The sequence below is a fragment of the Amblyomma maculatum genome, chromosome 5, assembly GCF_055883805.1.
Source record: "Amblyomma maculatum isolate TAMU_Amacu chromosome 5, ASM5588380v1, whole genome shotgun sequence".
Lineage (NCBI taxonomy): Eukaryota > Metazoa > Arthropoda > Arachnida > Ixodida > Ixodidae > Amblyomma > Amblyomma maculatum.
The window spans coordinates 141,598,789-141,613,177 of NC_139348.1; the positions used below are offsets into that span (position 1 = coordinate 141,598,789).

Here is a 14,389-nt window from a genome sequence, read left to right on the forward strand (position 1 = left end):
AGGCCGTCGGTAAAGGCAAATTGCAAAGATGGCCTATGCTGTATAAAGCCCTAGAAAGTGTCTGCAAACTGTAGGCTGTGTGTGTGTGTGTGTGTGTGTGTGTGTGTGTGTGTGTGTGTGTGTGTGTGTGTGTGTGTGTGTGTGTGTGTGTGTGTGTGTGTGTGTGTGTGTGTGTGTGTGTGTGTGTGTGTGTGTGTGTGTGTGTGTGTGTGTGTGTGTGTGTGTGTGTGTGTGTGTGTGTGTGTGTGTGTGTGTGTGTGTGTGTGTGTGTGTGTGTGTGTGTGTGTGTGTGTGTGTGTGTGTGTGTGTGTGTGTGTGTGTGTGTGTGTGTGTGTGTGTGTGTGTGTGTGTGTGTGTGTGTGTGTGTGTGTGTGTGTGTGTGTGTGTGTGTGTGTGTGTGTGTGTGTGTGTGTGTGTGTGTGTGTGTGTGTGTGTGTGTGTGTGTGTGTGTGTGTGTGTGTGTGTGTGTGTGTGTGTGTGTGTGTGTGTGTGTGTGTGTGTGTGTGTGTGTGTGTGTGTGTGTGTGTGTGTGTGTGTGTGTGTGTGTGTGTGTGTGTGTGTGTGTGTGTGTGTGTGTGTGTGTGTGTGTGTGTGTGTGTGTGTGTGTGTGTGTGTGTGTGTGTGTGTGTGTGTGTGTGTGTGTGTGTGTGTGTGTGTGTGTGTGTGTGTGTGTGTGTGTGTGTGTGTGTGTGTGTGTGTGTGTGTGTGTGTGTGTGTGTGTGTGTGTGTGTGTGTGTGTGTGTGTGTGTGTGTGTGTGTGTGTGTGTGTGTGTGTGTGTGTGTGTGTGTGTGTGTGTGTGTGTGTGTGTGTGTGTGTGTGTGTGTGTGTGTGTGTGTGTGTGTGTGTGTGTGTGTGTGTGTGTGTGTGTGTGTGTGTGTGTGTGTGTGTGTGTGTGTGTGTGTGTGTGTGTGTGTGTGTGTGTGTGTGTGTGTGTGTGTGTGTGTGTGTGTGTGTGTGTGTGTGTGTGTGTGTGTGTGTGTGTGTGTGTGTGTGTGTGTGTGTGTGTGTGTGTGTGTGTGTGTGTGTGTGTGTGTGTGTGTGTGTGTGTGTGTGTGTGTGTGTGTGTGTGTGTGTGTGTGTGTGTGTGTGTGTGTGTGTGTGTGTGTGTGTGTGTGTGTGTGTGTGTGTGTGTGTGTGTGTGTGTGTGTGTGTGTGTGTGCGTGCGTGCGCATACGTGTGTGCGTGCGCATACGTGTGTGCGTGCGCGCGTGCTTACGTACGTGCATGCGCACGCGCGTGTCTCTGTGATGGCCTTCTGTATTATTTTGCTGCTCGAAGTAGCTTCAAGCACTACACTTCACAAAGCATTTGTCCCCTTTCTCATTAGCCCTCTCCAGCTCCGACGCCGCGACTTTCCCGCTCCCCGAGCAACCGCAGCTCGTCTAGCAGGGCGGCCGCCTCGGGGGGCGGTGGAGCGGCTCTGCTGCCCGTGCCGCGACAGGCCAGCGGATTTGTCCGCAACGACGTGCCAAGTCCTAGCAATGGGCGCCGCAGAAGGCGCAGTTGTGTCAGTCCAGCCCCGCCCCTGGCACGAAGGGTAAGCCTAAGGCTAGACATATGCGCAGTTAGCATGACAGAGCTGCAGTTGTAGCAGTTAGACATTTGCTCTTAACTTTGTGCTTTCTCATACCAAAGGTCATTATTGAACTGTGACATTTAAAATATGTCAATTTGGTTTCCGCTGGATTATATATTCTTAGCATTGGGCTGGAACGGAGTACACAGGTACTGTAGAATATAATGCAGCTGCAGTACTTTTAATGCAAGACAAAAGTTGGAGTGTTTGGTATACTCGCAAGGCTATATTGCTACTGGCTTTCAGCAATGGAAACCAAGCAAACCAGTCAAGGACGTGAGACCATAGTGAGAGGTGTGGTCACAATATTAGGCAGCGTTGCCTCGGGACAGCACTGTTGCTAGGTCGTTAAATGCTCCCTCATTTATTGTTAATTTCAATAAAAGATTGCACCTAAGTGTTCTGATACTTTACACGGTTTGGTAAGGGTGCCTTGAACACCTAATGGGTCAAAGACAGTTAAAATAAATGAAGTCTACCCGTACAACGCTGTCTGAAATTGGCGTTACTGCATTAAGCATGTGTCAAGATGCGCTATCTTTTTCTTTTTTCAATTACAAGTGTTTCAAAATGTTACAGCCCAATACTCAGCTGCAATTTATGTGTCAAAACACCTTGCGCACGTATATAGTGAAACGGCGTGTCATCCAAACTTGAAGATAGATGTTGAGGACTGTAGACAACTGCTTGTTTTCTTTTCGAAGGAACATTCGTTGCTTACTATCATAACGAGTTTATATCTCCGGATCTGCATTGCCTGCTGGCGAAGGCCTTTTCTTATCTTCTTGGCTGCGTGCCTTGGTTTTCTTTGTATGTCCATTTCTGCTGCTGCATGATAATGAGCGGCTTTGTGAAATGTAAGTCTTCTTATTTTGCTCATGTCTTTAAGCAGTGATCAGCTCCGAGTCGCAGCTCTTGGTCTCAACCTGTGCAGACGCTTTGCATGGATGTGCGTGGTTCCGCCATGCCTGCACAGTTCTTTCGACACCAGGGGCTGCCGCACTACTGCAGTATCCACATGCCGCTGCCACAGTGAATAAACTAAATTATATTGCGGTAGGCTAATTGTGCAACTGTTTTAAACTTAGGTTCAGCTCCGCAACTGACCAATGGACAGTTTTTGCTTACGGACCGACTGTCCAACCGCTAAGTAAGGCTGATCACAGAACAAGCGGCTAATCTGTAGCACTTTTGTGCATTACGTCGCACAATGACGGCCACGTGTCGTTCAACTTAAAGGCGAAAACACAAATACAGTCATTGTGTAGGCCCACCTATTAGTTGTCCCAGAGGCCCCCTCGAGGTCGTTATTGGTCTGCTACTTAAAGTCTCGAGGACAACGAAGATCGGAAACCTGTGTCAGTGGCGTGGCTACTTCAGCAATGCACCATATCGGCCATGGCTGTGTCTTGCGGGGCCACTTTGAATTCTGTGTATGCTTGCATGTGTTGCCTTGTGTATTCTTTCCACCTTTGCCTTCTTTTCCTTTTGTCGAGCTCTTCCTTTTGTTTGCGACACAAGCACAACGCTAGTGGCGCCACTGGGGCAATGTGTTAAGACGGCTTAGTGTAAGCACCAACAAATATTTACCACAAATGCAAGCGATCAGATGAACGACTCCCTTTACCCCAAAACCCCCAGTAGCATTGTTCCCTGATTATGAAATTATTTCTCTCAGACATCGATCAAGCTGAAAGATACTAGTCAAAATCATGAACAGCTACGATAAAGCGGACGCGTGTTTCTTTACTAAGTTCAGCGATCCTCATTTCGGCCTCATCTCATTGTCATTTTAGTGTTCTGCTTAAACTTCTGATTGTTCTAGCACGCCTTCTACATAAATACGTATATAAAACTTATTCGACACTGCTTTTGAAACAGTGAAGGACATAAATATCATTTCATCTACTGTACGTTTGGGCAACAGATTATAGTACAACACCACATAAAGGCATGGGCTTTGATTATTGCTTTACTGTACTAGCAAAACTTGTGGATTTCAAAGGCGTGCGATCTTGACCACTTCATGAAACTACAATGTTAACCAGGCTTGGCCCATGAAATGAGCCCAGCAACTGCACAGATAAATTACCGTCACAGCACTCCGTGTGATTCTCACATGCTTCTCCCTTGCTTCAGTAATGAGCCACTCATACCTCACCAATTCTTCACTCAGTAAAACACCCGATGCTTACACTGTTTATCGATGTATGTTCTCAGGAAATTTTGCATTTGGTCTGCGCTCATTTTTCTGCTTGCACTTTGGCTGTGTGCATTTTCAAATGTCGTCTTTTCTCTCTCTTTTTTGATGTGATGTGCTTGGAGCCGTCTTTGTGCTCCTATCACAAAGACGCTTGGAGTTCTGTGAAGCCGTGAGTGTTTCAGGCAGGCAGTTCACGCTCTGTCATGTGCATGGCTGTGCCCATCTTTTCGCTTTTTGCTTTTTGCTTCCAGCTCATGAATCCCTTTTTTTTTTTCTCTTTTGCCTTTTTTACACTAATCGACGGGCTCAAGCGCCAAAACGGGATTTGATAATGTCTTCCTGTAGCATAAGTTGTCGTAAAAGAATATTTGCGCAGTCATTTCAATGTCACATCGTCTTGGCAATTCTAGTGTCACATAATGCAGTCATGAAGATGCAAAAATGTACTAGCATTATTACATAGCAGCGTACAATGTCCACATAAAGACAGTCTTGAGCATGTCTGACCATGATAAATTATTAATGATTATCATCAAAATATAATATTACCCGGTGGAAATGATTATGCTATTTTAAAACACAATTGTGCAAACGAGACTAAAGAACTTTGCATGGGTCGTATTTCTTGAAACTTCATGATCGCCATGAAGAGATTCGCAATAATGCTTCATTTGAAGAAGCAGTATCACTAAGGCACTACGAAGCTACTAATCGTGCACTGCTTCGCAGCGTACTGGACGTAAAAAAATGGAGGATGCACACTGGCTACTGAGTGACAACTGCTCATCCGCACATTGTTAAGAGCTTGTTTACATTCCATGCGCAGCAAAATCAGTGTTAATTAAACAAAACTACTTTCACTCATGTGCAATGCAGGCAATCCACATTGGCAATATAAAATGATTTTTAATCATATCTCCTAACAAAATTGGGAAAATATCGGGTATAACATAGATTTCCCTGTGCATGTTTTACTTATATCTATAAGAAGCATTTTTACAACCTCGTTAAATTATTTCATAAAAGTGTCCAATCGTCTAATATCCGGGGAAACAAAGTCGTGATTTGTCTCACAAGAGAACTAATAACTTGCTTCATGCTGCATAATAAAGTAATGTGGAGCTAAATTTTCATCAGAACGCGTTGCATATCAAGCAATGCCAGCAGACTTTTGCAAAATAGCAATGCCAGCAGACTTTTGCAGAATACTTTCATGGTTTCATAGCATTAAGGATGTGTGGTAAAGACATATTTTATTATCTACGCTTTTAAATGCATTCCTCCACACTTGCTATCCGGACGTTATGCAGTTAGTTCTAGCGAAGTTATGATAGCATATTCACGTGACCTTTGAGGTAGGTAACGGGCATCTGCTACCATCAGTTTTCGGTGGATGTATGAAGCTAGTTTAATAGGACTTGTGCAAGACAGGCAATAAATGTGACCTGGTAGTCAGATCGATGTCTTCACGTCTTGTTGGCTGTAGTCCTTAGTTTCATACTGCTTAAGCCTGCGCGTCCCAGATTAGAGAATTAGAGCTCAAGATCTTATCATCCTTCATCCACTCATCAGCGCCTTATCATCACGTACGAGGGATAGTTCAAACGTATAAACGTGCAAAAGATGGTGCGAAGCCTGTGCAGCTACACGGTGGAAGAGTGCAGACAACTGAGCGGCGCCACTGGCGTTGTGTGCACGCGTCCTCCTTGCTCCTCGACCCCTCCCGTAGGGTTCCCCTCCGCCGTCGCCTCCCGGCAGTCCCCTAATCAAACTCCACCGCCAGGGAAGCGGGGCAACAAACGGTGGCCGGCGTCGGTCTTCGGCCGACTCCGACACAGACTCGCTACTGGAGGTTGAGCTGTCCGGATCCCAAGACACGTCGTGTCTACTGGGGGCCTCGCCATCGCTCAACAATGTGATCGTCAGTCAGAAGTGAGTTAAAATTATGTTTTCACTTATTTTCACTTACTGATAACGCATAAACATTCTCCTGCCTGAAGAGTAGTCAGCCTCGACTAAGCACTGTAGATTTGTCACTGCACTGTTTTTACTTTGAACTAAATCAATGGTGGTGCACCTGAACATTCCTCCTGTCTCAGCGTTAACTTTTTGTGACGCCTGAAGCCACACGGGAGACTTGCTGTACCAATTTTTAGCAGCGGGTGCTGTATACTTCTGGTTTCTTAGACAAGGCAGTCATATTGAAAAGCACTGAACGTCTGGAACGTTGCTCCGGGCAGTAACAAAAATCAAGGCGTGTGAAAACGTACTTGTTGCTGAAAATTATTCCATGAAACTAGCCCTATGTAAACGCCAGTCAAATTGCCACTCTGTGTCGCAATAAATGCTGAGCATCCTACTGCAGTATTCCTTAGAGCCCGCATGCAGTTTCACGACCTTAAACCTCGCAAACCTGCTACCACTTCCGCGCTTAGACAAATGTGTTAGTTATAGTTATATGGGGCTTTATGGCGCAAAAGCAACTTTGGCTATGGCACCTGACGGCCTGAAGCAAGTTACGTGCATTAAAGAAAATTTGCAGAGCAAAATTTCTTAGTGGTACTTAGCAGAGAAGTGACACAGAGGGGACGTACCACAACGAAATATGTTGACCTCTACTTTTGTTAGTTTGGTCAAAATATACTTAAACATCTTTACTTAAAGACATGTCTGCAAGCAGTATTACGGCTCAACTAGGGGCCTTACATTTTAAATAAAATGAAATCTTTGGCAGCTTGGTCATTAAAACCGTTCATTTTGCATCATACTTAAGAAATACTGATGTTCCTATTAGTTTTTGCCGTGCAGGAAATGAAAACAAACAGCAATAAAGTGGGTTTCTTAAATTTTTTTTCTTGTTTATTGTTTAGTAAAGAGAAAATAGTTTTCGCTTAGTATGATTCTTTGTTACCTAGCTGCAAATGACTAGTTATTAATGCGGCATTTTATGATAGTATGATTGCTGATCAAAGGTGTCACGCTCAACTTCTTCGTAAAAAAAAAACGAACTCAGTCTCAATGCGCCATCCGTACGTGCAGCGGCGGTGGCAGTGCATCGGCCTCTGACCACAGTCACTGCAACGGTGGTGTGCTTCCTGGCCTGAACAACACGAACGGTGCCTCCTTAAACAGCAACAACAATCATCACGGCAATAACAATGCCCACCGAGCCAATCTCCCCAAGCGCCCAAACGTCCTCAATAAGCAGAACAATATGGTGGCTGGTGGTTGCACGGCCTCATCGCCACGGAACCACGACATTGCTGACGAGAGAGCAGAGGCCGCTGCCTACCTGGCTCAGTCGCCCACCCTCATTGCTGGTGATTCTGGTGCAAGGCCAACATACGTGCCGCTGAGTCGGCAGAACTCGCTCCAGAGTCAACACGGAGGTGAGTGGTTGCAGTTATTAGTGGTACAGCGTCCACAGGATGCAAGCAGTAAGGACGAAAAAAGATCATAAATTCGAGCACAGCGCCAGTTCTTCAGGAATATATTCGTGACATTATTTATTCTAGTATAGGCTCCAGTACGGTTGGAAATATGTACCTTATTCTGGTGTTAATGACAGGATCAGATCAACGTTTTAAAATTTCGTCGTTACATTCCTCTCGCTTGTACCTGTGATAAAATTTATCCGTGTCCAGTGCCATAAAGGCTGCCTCTCTTCAGAATGACAAGGAACTAGTTTTTAATGTTCCCAGGAATATGAGATATTATGAGAAACTGGCAATCATTGCCTGTCCATGGACTCTTTCTTTGGTGCCTTTTGAACAGAAAGCTTAAAGTATGACCACACTTGTCTCGATCTAGAGAACTTCAGATTAGAAGTAATATTCAGTGAACTTGTTCAAAAATTTATCATTTCATTGTTCAACATGATACCGAGAACACATGGATGCTGTATTATTTCGTTGCGGTCAGTAAGAACTGCACGTGGCTTTGGGGATATTCACCAAGCATTAGCTAATAAGAACAGAGAAACAATCGGACAGCATAAGTTCAAATTTCAGGGTTGCACTTAAGTCTGCTTAGGTGCAGCAATGCGAAAGCATTGCAAGTTCTGTCACACTACCTGGTGGATTCACCCGACACTTCGCAATCGGACCTAGATGGCGCACGCGTGTGGCGTATTTACCTGGCTAAATGAAGCAGAGGTGTAGATTGAACTTTATGCAGATTATGATGTTCACTGCGCAGCTCGCGAGTCGGTGATAGTTTAATTATCTCGTGCCTGAGCCAGGAAAGCTGATATGTTCTTTTCCTCGCGGGTTCGGAACTCAGTGACGCCCAATCATAGCCGCCACTGAGTTCCCAACCTGCGCCGTTCAAAATTCTTCTCCACGAATCCTGTCCGCAGATCCTACCCACATATACTGTCCATAAAACTTGTCCATAAGTGCTGCCCACTACACTCATTAGCGAAAAACACTTCCGTATTAAAATTCGCAGACTAAGTCGTTACCTTCGCCATTCGGCTAGAAGATGGCGTATTAGAGAATCCAAATATAAAACTTTCGCGACCACCGAATCTTGTAAAAATATGCAAGGAAAACGATTTCTATGCACAGGTTAACGGACAAAAATGTCCAATATGAATGTGCAACTGTTGCTTTGACCCACTGAGCTGGTTTTATATAAAGAAATAAAGAAATTTGTTATATAAATATATACAAATATGGGTGTGGTCATTTGTCTGTGAGGAAGCATATCTTTCGTCGAACACATTATAAACAAATATTTGGTTTCCACCATCTTGTCTATTAGCAGTCATGTCTTCACATCGCGCATACAATATAGCGTCTTTAAGCATTATTTTCTTTAAGATTCGTCCTCATCTATGAATTCATGTTTTCCACAAGTGCAGTCTGTACGTGCATATGCGTTCCGATCTTGTAAGGAGCACAGGGGTCCACAGGTTAGACTATAGCAGTAACGTTTTCATACTTGCAATTTTGTCCTTCTTTAGATAAAGAAATTGAATATCGCATTCTGCACGTTTTTAGGAGGCGGCGCCAGTGTTTTGGCCAGCCGGCATAACTCGCTCAGCAGTTCGGGGATCTGCTACGCCGAGACCAGGCACAATTCGCTCCTCGTCAAGCCCAGCGGCAAGAAGATCGGCACCGAAGGAGCCGCCGTGCTACACGTCAAAGTGGACAACGCCGCAGCGGCTGCAGCAACACTTGTCTACGGCGAGCGTGTCGTTCACGTGCCCAAGGTTGGTCCACTGTTTGGCAGCCGTTAATTATACAAACGTACGTGATGTGCTTTTGTCGTGACACTGTCATAAGTGTGGTATGACCAAGGTCCATATCATTCTAACTATTCAGCATATGCCGCGTTTAGCATGGTATGGCCATCTGCAGCACTCAATACGCCGCTCTTTGTCACGTTCATTTTTCGACTTGCCTTATGATGCAAGAATGTACGTTCACTAGCTTGTGTGCGTGCGTGCGTGCGTGCGTGCGTGCGTGCGCACGCAACTGCAGCAATGGCAATCATACCTTTCGTGTCGTACCTGCAGTGTAAACACTTTCAGGACATTTAGCCTTGTAGTAATGCGAACTTGATGCAGCTGTAATAGTTCGAAGTGTCAATGCCAGTTGGAGATTAGAATGCTATGGGTAAGAGTGTGCTTTGCTGCGAGCGTCGAAGTAGCCCAGTGCAGTAAACAGTATAAAACGTAGCAGTGGGGTTGAGAGTATGAGTTGTGTGCGACGAGCGTAGGGTTATCATGTGCCATACATGGTCATTAATACGGTCATCTTCCGGCATGACACAGCAGCGATAGAGAGGGGGAGAAGTGGAAGAAATGAGAGGTAAAAGACGGGTTATCCTGAGCATTTTCGTTGTGTTCGAGCGAGGCAGTGACTGACATTTCGGCCCATGAGTGCGGCGAGTTGTCATGAGTAATTTCTTTATGACCGCCTGCCATGGGTTCATAAGTTACGACGAAGCACAAACTGGAAATATGGCGCTCTAAGAATATTATCACACTGTACTGCTGCACCTTCGTATTCGCAAATTTGGAATGAAGCTGACTGCTTTCGTTCAATCACCACTCTATTTGAAACTTGAGACAGTGCGAACATCAAGTGTCATTTCAAAGACAGCGCCCTACGCTGCGGGAGTCCGAATTACTATTGCTTACATGCAGCTCTGCTGGTTCTTCGAGCCTCAGTGGTGGAGATGGTGCTTCGAACATCGTCAGGACTACGCGTTGTTTCTGTTCCCACCAGACAGCAAGTAAGTACTCCGATGATAATCGCAACCTTGTGGCGACATGACAGCTTGTGAGTGCATTGCGTCTCGTGTTTTTACAAACAGAGCATATAGTGCTTGTTACTTTCTTGATTCTTAGCTTTAGCGTCTGAACACGGTCTCAATTAAAAAAAAATGCCGTAATGACTTTACGGGAATTTCAATCTGCTGTGCAGATATGTGAAACGTTACGAACTTTTTCTGCAAATATTGTTTTTTTTTCGATGAATATCCACAGTTTTTAACAAAATGATAAGATTTGAAGCAACTGGGAGCATACAGTAAAATTCCGCGGGAGACATGAAACTTAGTGCTGAGCGCGTGCATTATGTCGTTGCGGGGTAACTCGTGAGCAGCTATTTTTATCTCTTGCTAAAAAAACATCGCGGTACTGTCGAAGAGCATTAATTACCCAATATTTTAGTGAATTACTAAGTCCGGGAATAGTGTGAACACAGGCACCACCTCTCTTTCAAGAGCAGCTTTCAAGAGCATTGTTGTTTGATACCTTCTGAAGCTGTTACATTATTAACAAATGAAGCCAGATATCGGGCACTGCGTTCCTGAAATCGCTTTTAATCGCTCTGAGCACGCCGCGAAGGTATTCATGTTGTGGTTTATGATGTTGCTATGTGTGCGAGTATTTTTCAATTACCTTCGTATTTAAATGAGCGTACATATACTCGTGGAAGTGTATTCGCTACAAAAAGAGGTAGTGTCAGTAAGATTCGCTCATCGTATCGTATCAGTAAAAAGAAACAAAAGTGATTCAGTCCTTTCACAAAATTAAAAAGCCTCAATTTAATCAATGTTCCTTCAATGTACGGAGGTACAGTTCACTGATTGTTGAGCGTCCTCAGGCTTTGCGAAGCTTCTGCCTTAGGTCAGGACAACCGTGCACTACGCCACAGAGCAGCAGCGATGTCACCCTTTTAGAGCAATTTCGTTTTATTTGTCAAATATCAGATTTGTTTAGCTTACCTAGGCATATTAGGGAGTGCATGAACCAAACTTTACTTTATTAAGCTATATGAAAGCGTAACAGCACTTGAGATGAACATAGCGCTTAGTATTAACCTGCGCCGACATCTGATGTGGCATCTGAGATAACATTTAAGTGCTTTATTTTTGTTGTCTGTAATTCCAAGCACTGCATTCTGAATTAGTGGTTAAAAGTGCCACGATTCTTTTCAGTAAGCTGCCACAAATAAATATTTTCGCCTGCCTTATCCGCACTATTTCTCAAGACTGATGTTCGCGCGTCAATGATGAGACATAATCAGAAATGAAGTAAACAGTGAGGCTATGTGGCAGTTTATAGCTGGAAATGGAAAAAGAAAAAGAAGTTTCTTGAGGTTCTTTTTTCTGCCAGTTTCACTGTAAACGATAGCCACCTCGAATGGCAGATGAAATAGCTGGTGTACCCTTGAATCTCTGTGCGGTTCATCTCTTGGTCCATTATAATATGAAACAAAAATGAGGGCAATTGTCTATTTTGCTCAACAGTCAGAAAAAAAAAACTGAAAATGTTTTGTTGTCACAACAAATTTGGTGATAAAACAGCGCAAGAGACGAGATACAAGGAAACTAAGAAGTACACACAGGAGCTGACTATCAACTCCTGTTTATGTCCTTCGTTTCCTTGTTCCCCGTCCCTTGCACTGTTTCATCACCATTCTGAACCAACTAGCCCGCCAACTCGCTGTTACAACAAAATTTCTGTGTGGTTTTTTTTTTAAGTAAACTTGTGACAACAGAAACTTCTGTGGTAACATTAGAACTTTGTGTTCTTACAACAAAAAAGTACTACAGAAAAGTACTGCAGAAAAACTACAGGGCTACAGAAAACTACCCACAGAACGTCAGAAACGTCTGTCGTCACGACAGAACTACAGAATAATCTATCATATTTTTGACACAGTTCTGGCGTTTCTCTTTTCGAGTGGATTTGTCAAATTATGGAGCGAGATGGAGTGTTATCGTTGACTTCCATTATTAATCCTAGTTTCTTGGTCTCACACATCCCAGCCGTAAATTAAGATTTGAAAAACTTCACTGTGCGATTCGCACCACCACTTCACGCCCCTTCTGCCCCTGCTCAGTCACGTGACACTGGGGTTAACATCGGTACCACCTAGCATCGCGGTTACCCCTCTCACTCGCTCCCTCGTTTCTGTTGCTTCACCTGAAGCCTCCCGTCATAGAAGAGATCGGATCGTCATCGTTTCAAGCTATAGCAAGATGCACTGAAATGTTCCTCGGAAACCTGTAGTACGCTGTCATGGCAGCTGGTCTTTCCTAGTACAAGCCACAAGTTCTCCAGCTTAGATCGCATCATTAGAGGTTTTTTTGTTTTTTTTTGTTTGGTTGATGTGGTGTGTTACATTACTGAAATTGAGTTTTAGCGCAGATAGAATGCACAGGAAGAAACAAAGTGACAGGAGATAGAGTTCTGTCTTGTCACTTCGTTTCTTCCAGTGCTTGTCTGTCAGCTCTAAAACCCAATTTCAATAATGCACCAATTAGCCTGAAACACGTTCTCGCATGTGTTACAATATAGTGTAGCATGGTGCAGCGCATTCAGCTCTGCTGGAACAAATTTGAAACACTTCAAAATCAAGCTCCCATGAAAGCTTGTAAGGCCATACTGTTTCCCGATCACTTAAAAAATCTGCCATGCTGCAGATCTACTGTGGCGTCATTACCAGCTTTTTCTGCGCTGGTTGTTAGCCAACTGCGGCGCAACGTAATGCCATGAAAACTGCAGTGATATGATGATTCAAAACTTTTCTAAGGGTGTGTAAAGTGCCATCGCCTTCGCTTTGTGTACATAACACATCCAAACGAGCTCTCAAAACACAATCAGACGACTCGTACTGCACAAATATTAAAAAACCACGACGTAGGACCACTTGAGAGTAACTCAGTCCCCCAAGCAGCTTCACATGCTTGCCGTGCCACTGCCTGTCCGTATCGGCCGCTGGCGCAGCTGCTAGAACAAGCTTGGACTGGGAACAAGTTACATGGCTCCATTTTTGTGCTCCCTTTCTGCGAGGATTAAAACTTTTACGTCGTACAAGAAAACATCCGTTCTTCAAGAGATGAAACGAGGTGTTCCGTTTTTGTAGGGATGCATATTAGGGCCCATATAGGCAAGCTTTATACAGGCAAGACAGTTCAATCAATCGGGCTTGTTTAAAGCATTATCTCTACTGCGTTCACTTGCGAGCTTACTCCCGGGTCTATCCTTGACCTCGGATATAACGAATACGTGATCTCGGTTATAGCGGAGATGCAAGCGTACCACGTGCTCTCGAATATAACAAACAGGCGGCATCGGTTATGGTGAAAATTAATGCATGCCACAAGTTATCGATATAACGAACACGCAGCCTCTGTTATGAAGAAGGTGCATGGAATGTACTTGGTCGTGCCATCAGCAGTAAAGTACCCTGCGCTAACGCTCGATATCCATGTTCGAGAGCGTCGAACTGCTCTTTTTTTTTTATCCTAATAGTGTGGCCCTGCAGACGGCTTGCTCTAAATTGAACAATGTGGAACATTCAATATCAGTCCTAATTATGCGAATAATTATTTCTGAAATGATATTCAGGGTGTGCTGTGGAGTAACCTTACGCTTGTAAACGTCATTGTGCAAACGCTAAAGGAATGGCCGATCAAAGATTATTTGAAAGGTACTGACCAGACCTAAAATGAATGTGGTGTTTCGTACAGCCCACAAGCTCCGAGTTCACGTGAGGTAATAGTGTGTCTTCAGAATAAGGAAAAAAGCTGTATTGCCTGCTGACGCATGCTCGAGTCTCTTTTAGTTACTTGACTTCAGGCTGAGATAAGTTCAGAACGTTCATGATGTCTATCACAATCCTTCGCAGGTTGCGCATATACTGCAACCGACTGACAGACGGCCGATGGTTCGACTACACGGTGTTAGTGTTCATTGCTCTCAACTGCATCACACTAGCCATGGAGCGGCCCAACATTCCCCCGCGCAGTCTCGAGCGGGAGCTGCTCATAGCCGCTAATTACACCTTCACTGTCGTCTTTGCCTTCGAGATGCTTGTCAAGGTGAGCTATGCTTATTTTCGTTTTCACTGTGCACCGATAAATCCTACACTCTGAACACTCCCTCGTAAAGTTAAGATATTCGCTCCAATCCCTGGTGTAAACTTTCACTATGAGCCATAAAGCATGCTATACTATGTTAACAGAGTCGTGTTTTCTTCCTAAATAATATTTATTTTACAAAGCGATGAAAAGAGAGCTTTAACCACTGCGCCAGAAGTTCTGATGTTATTAATTACGTAACATAGCAACCTCATTTAAAATCTTC

General features: G+C 44.3%; 1 protein-coding gene across 3 annotated transcripts in view; it reads left to right on the forward strand.

Moving 5' to 3' along the window:
- Positions 1-14,389, forward strand: part of LOC146189767 (voltage-dependent T-type calcium channel subunit alpha-1H-like) — an 85,705-nt gene that overhangs the window by 51,459 nt on the left and 19,857 nt on the right. For 2 of the 3 annotated variants that reach the window (XM_084604529.1, XM_084604531.1), the window contains 6 exons: positions 1,329-1,538; positions 5,510-5,712; positions 6,820-7,169; positions 8,784-8,995; positions 9,935-10,023; positions 13,932-14,124. In XM_084604529.1, the coding sequence (XP_084460655.1) occupies positions 1,329-1,538; positions 5,510-5,712; positions 6,820-7,169; positions 8,784-8,995; positions 9,935-10,023; positions 13,932-14,124 (1,257 nt within the window). The remainder of the gene's footprint in view (positions 1-1,328; positions 1,539-5,509; positions 5,713-6,819; positions 7,170-8,783; positions 8,996-9,934; positions 10,024-13,931; positions 14,125-14,389) is intronic. The other variant, XM_084604530.1, reaches the window with a different exon arrangement.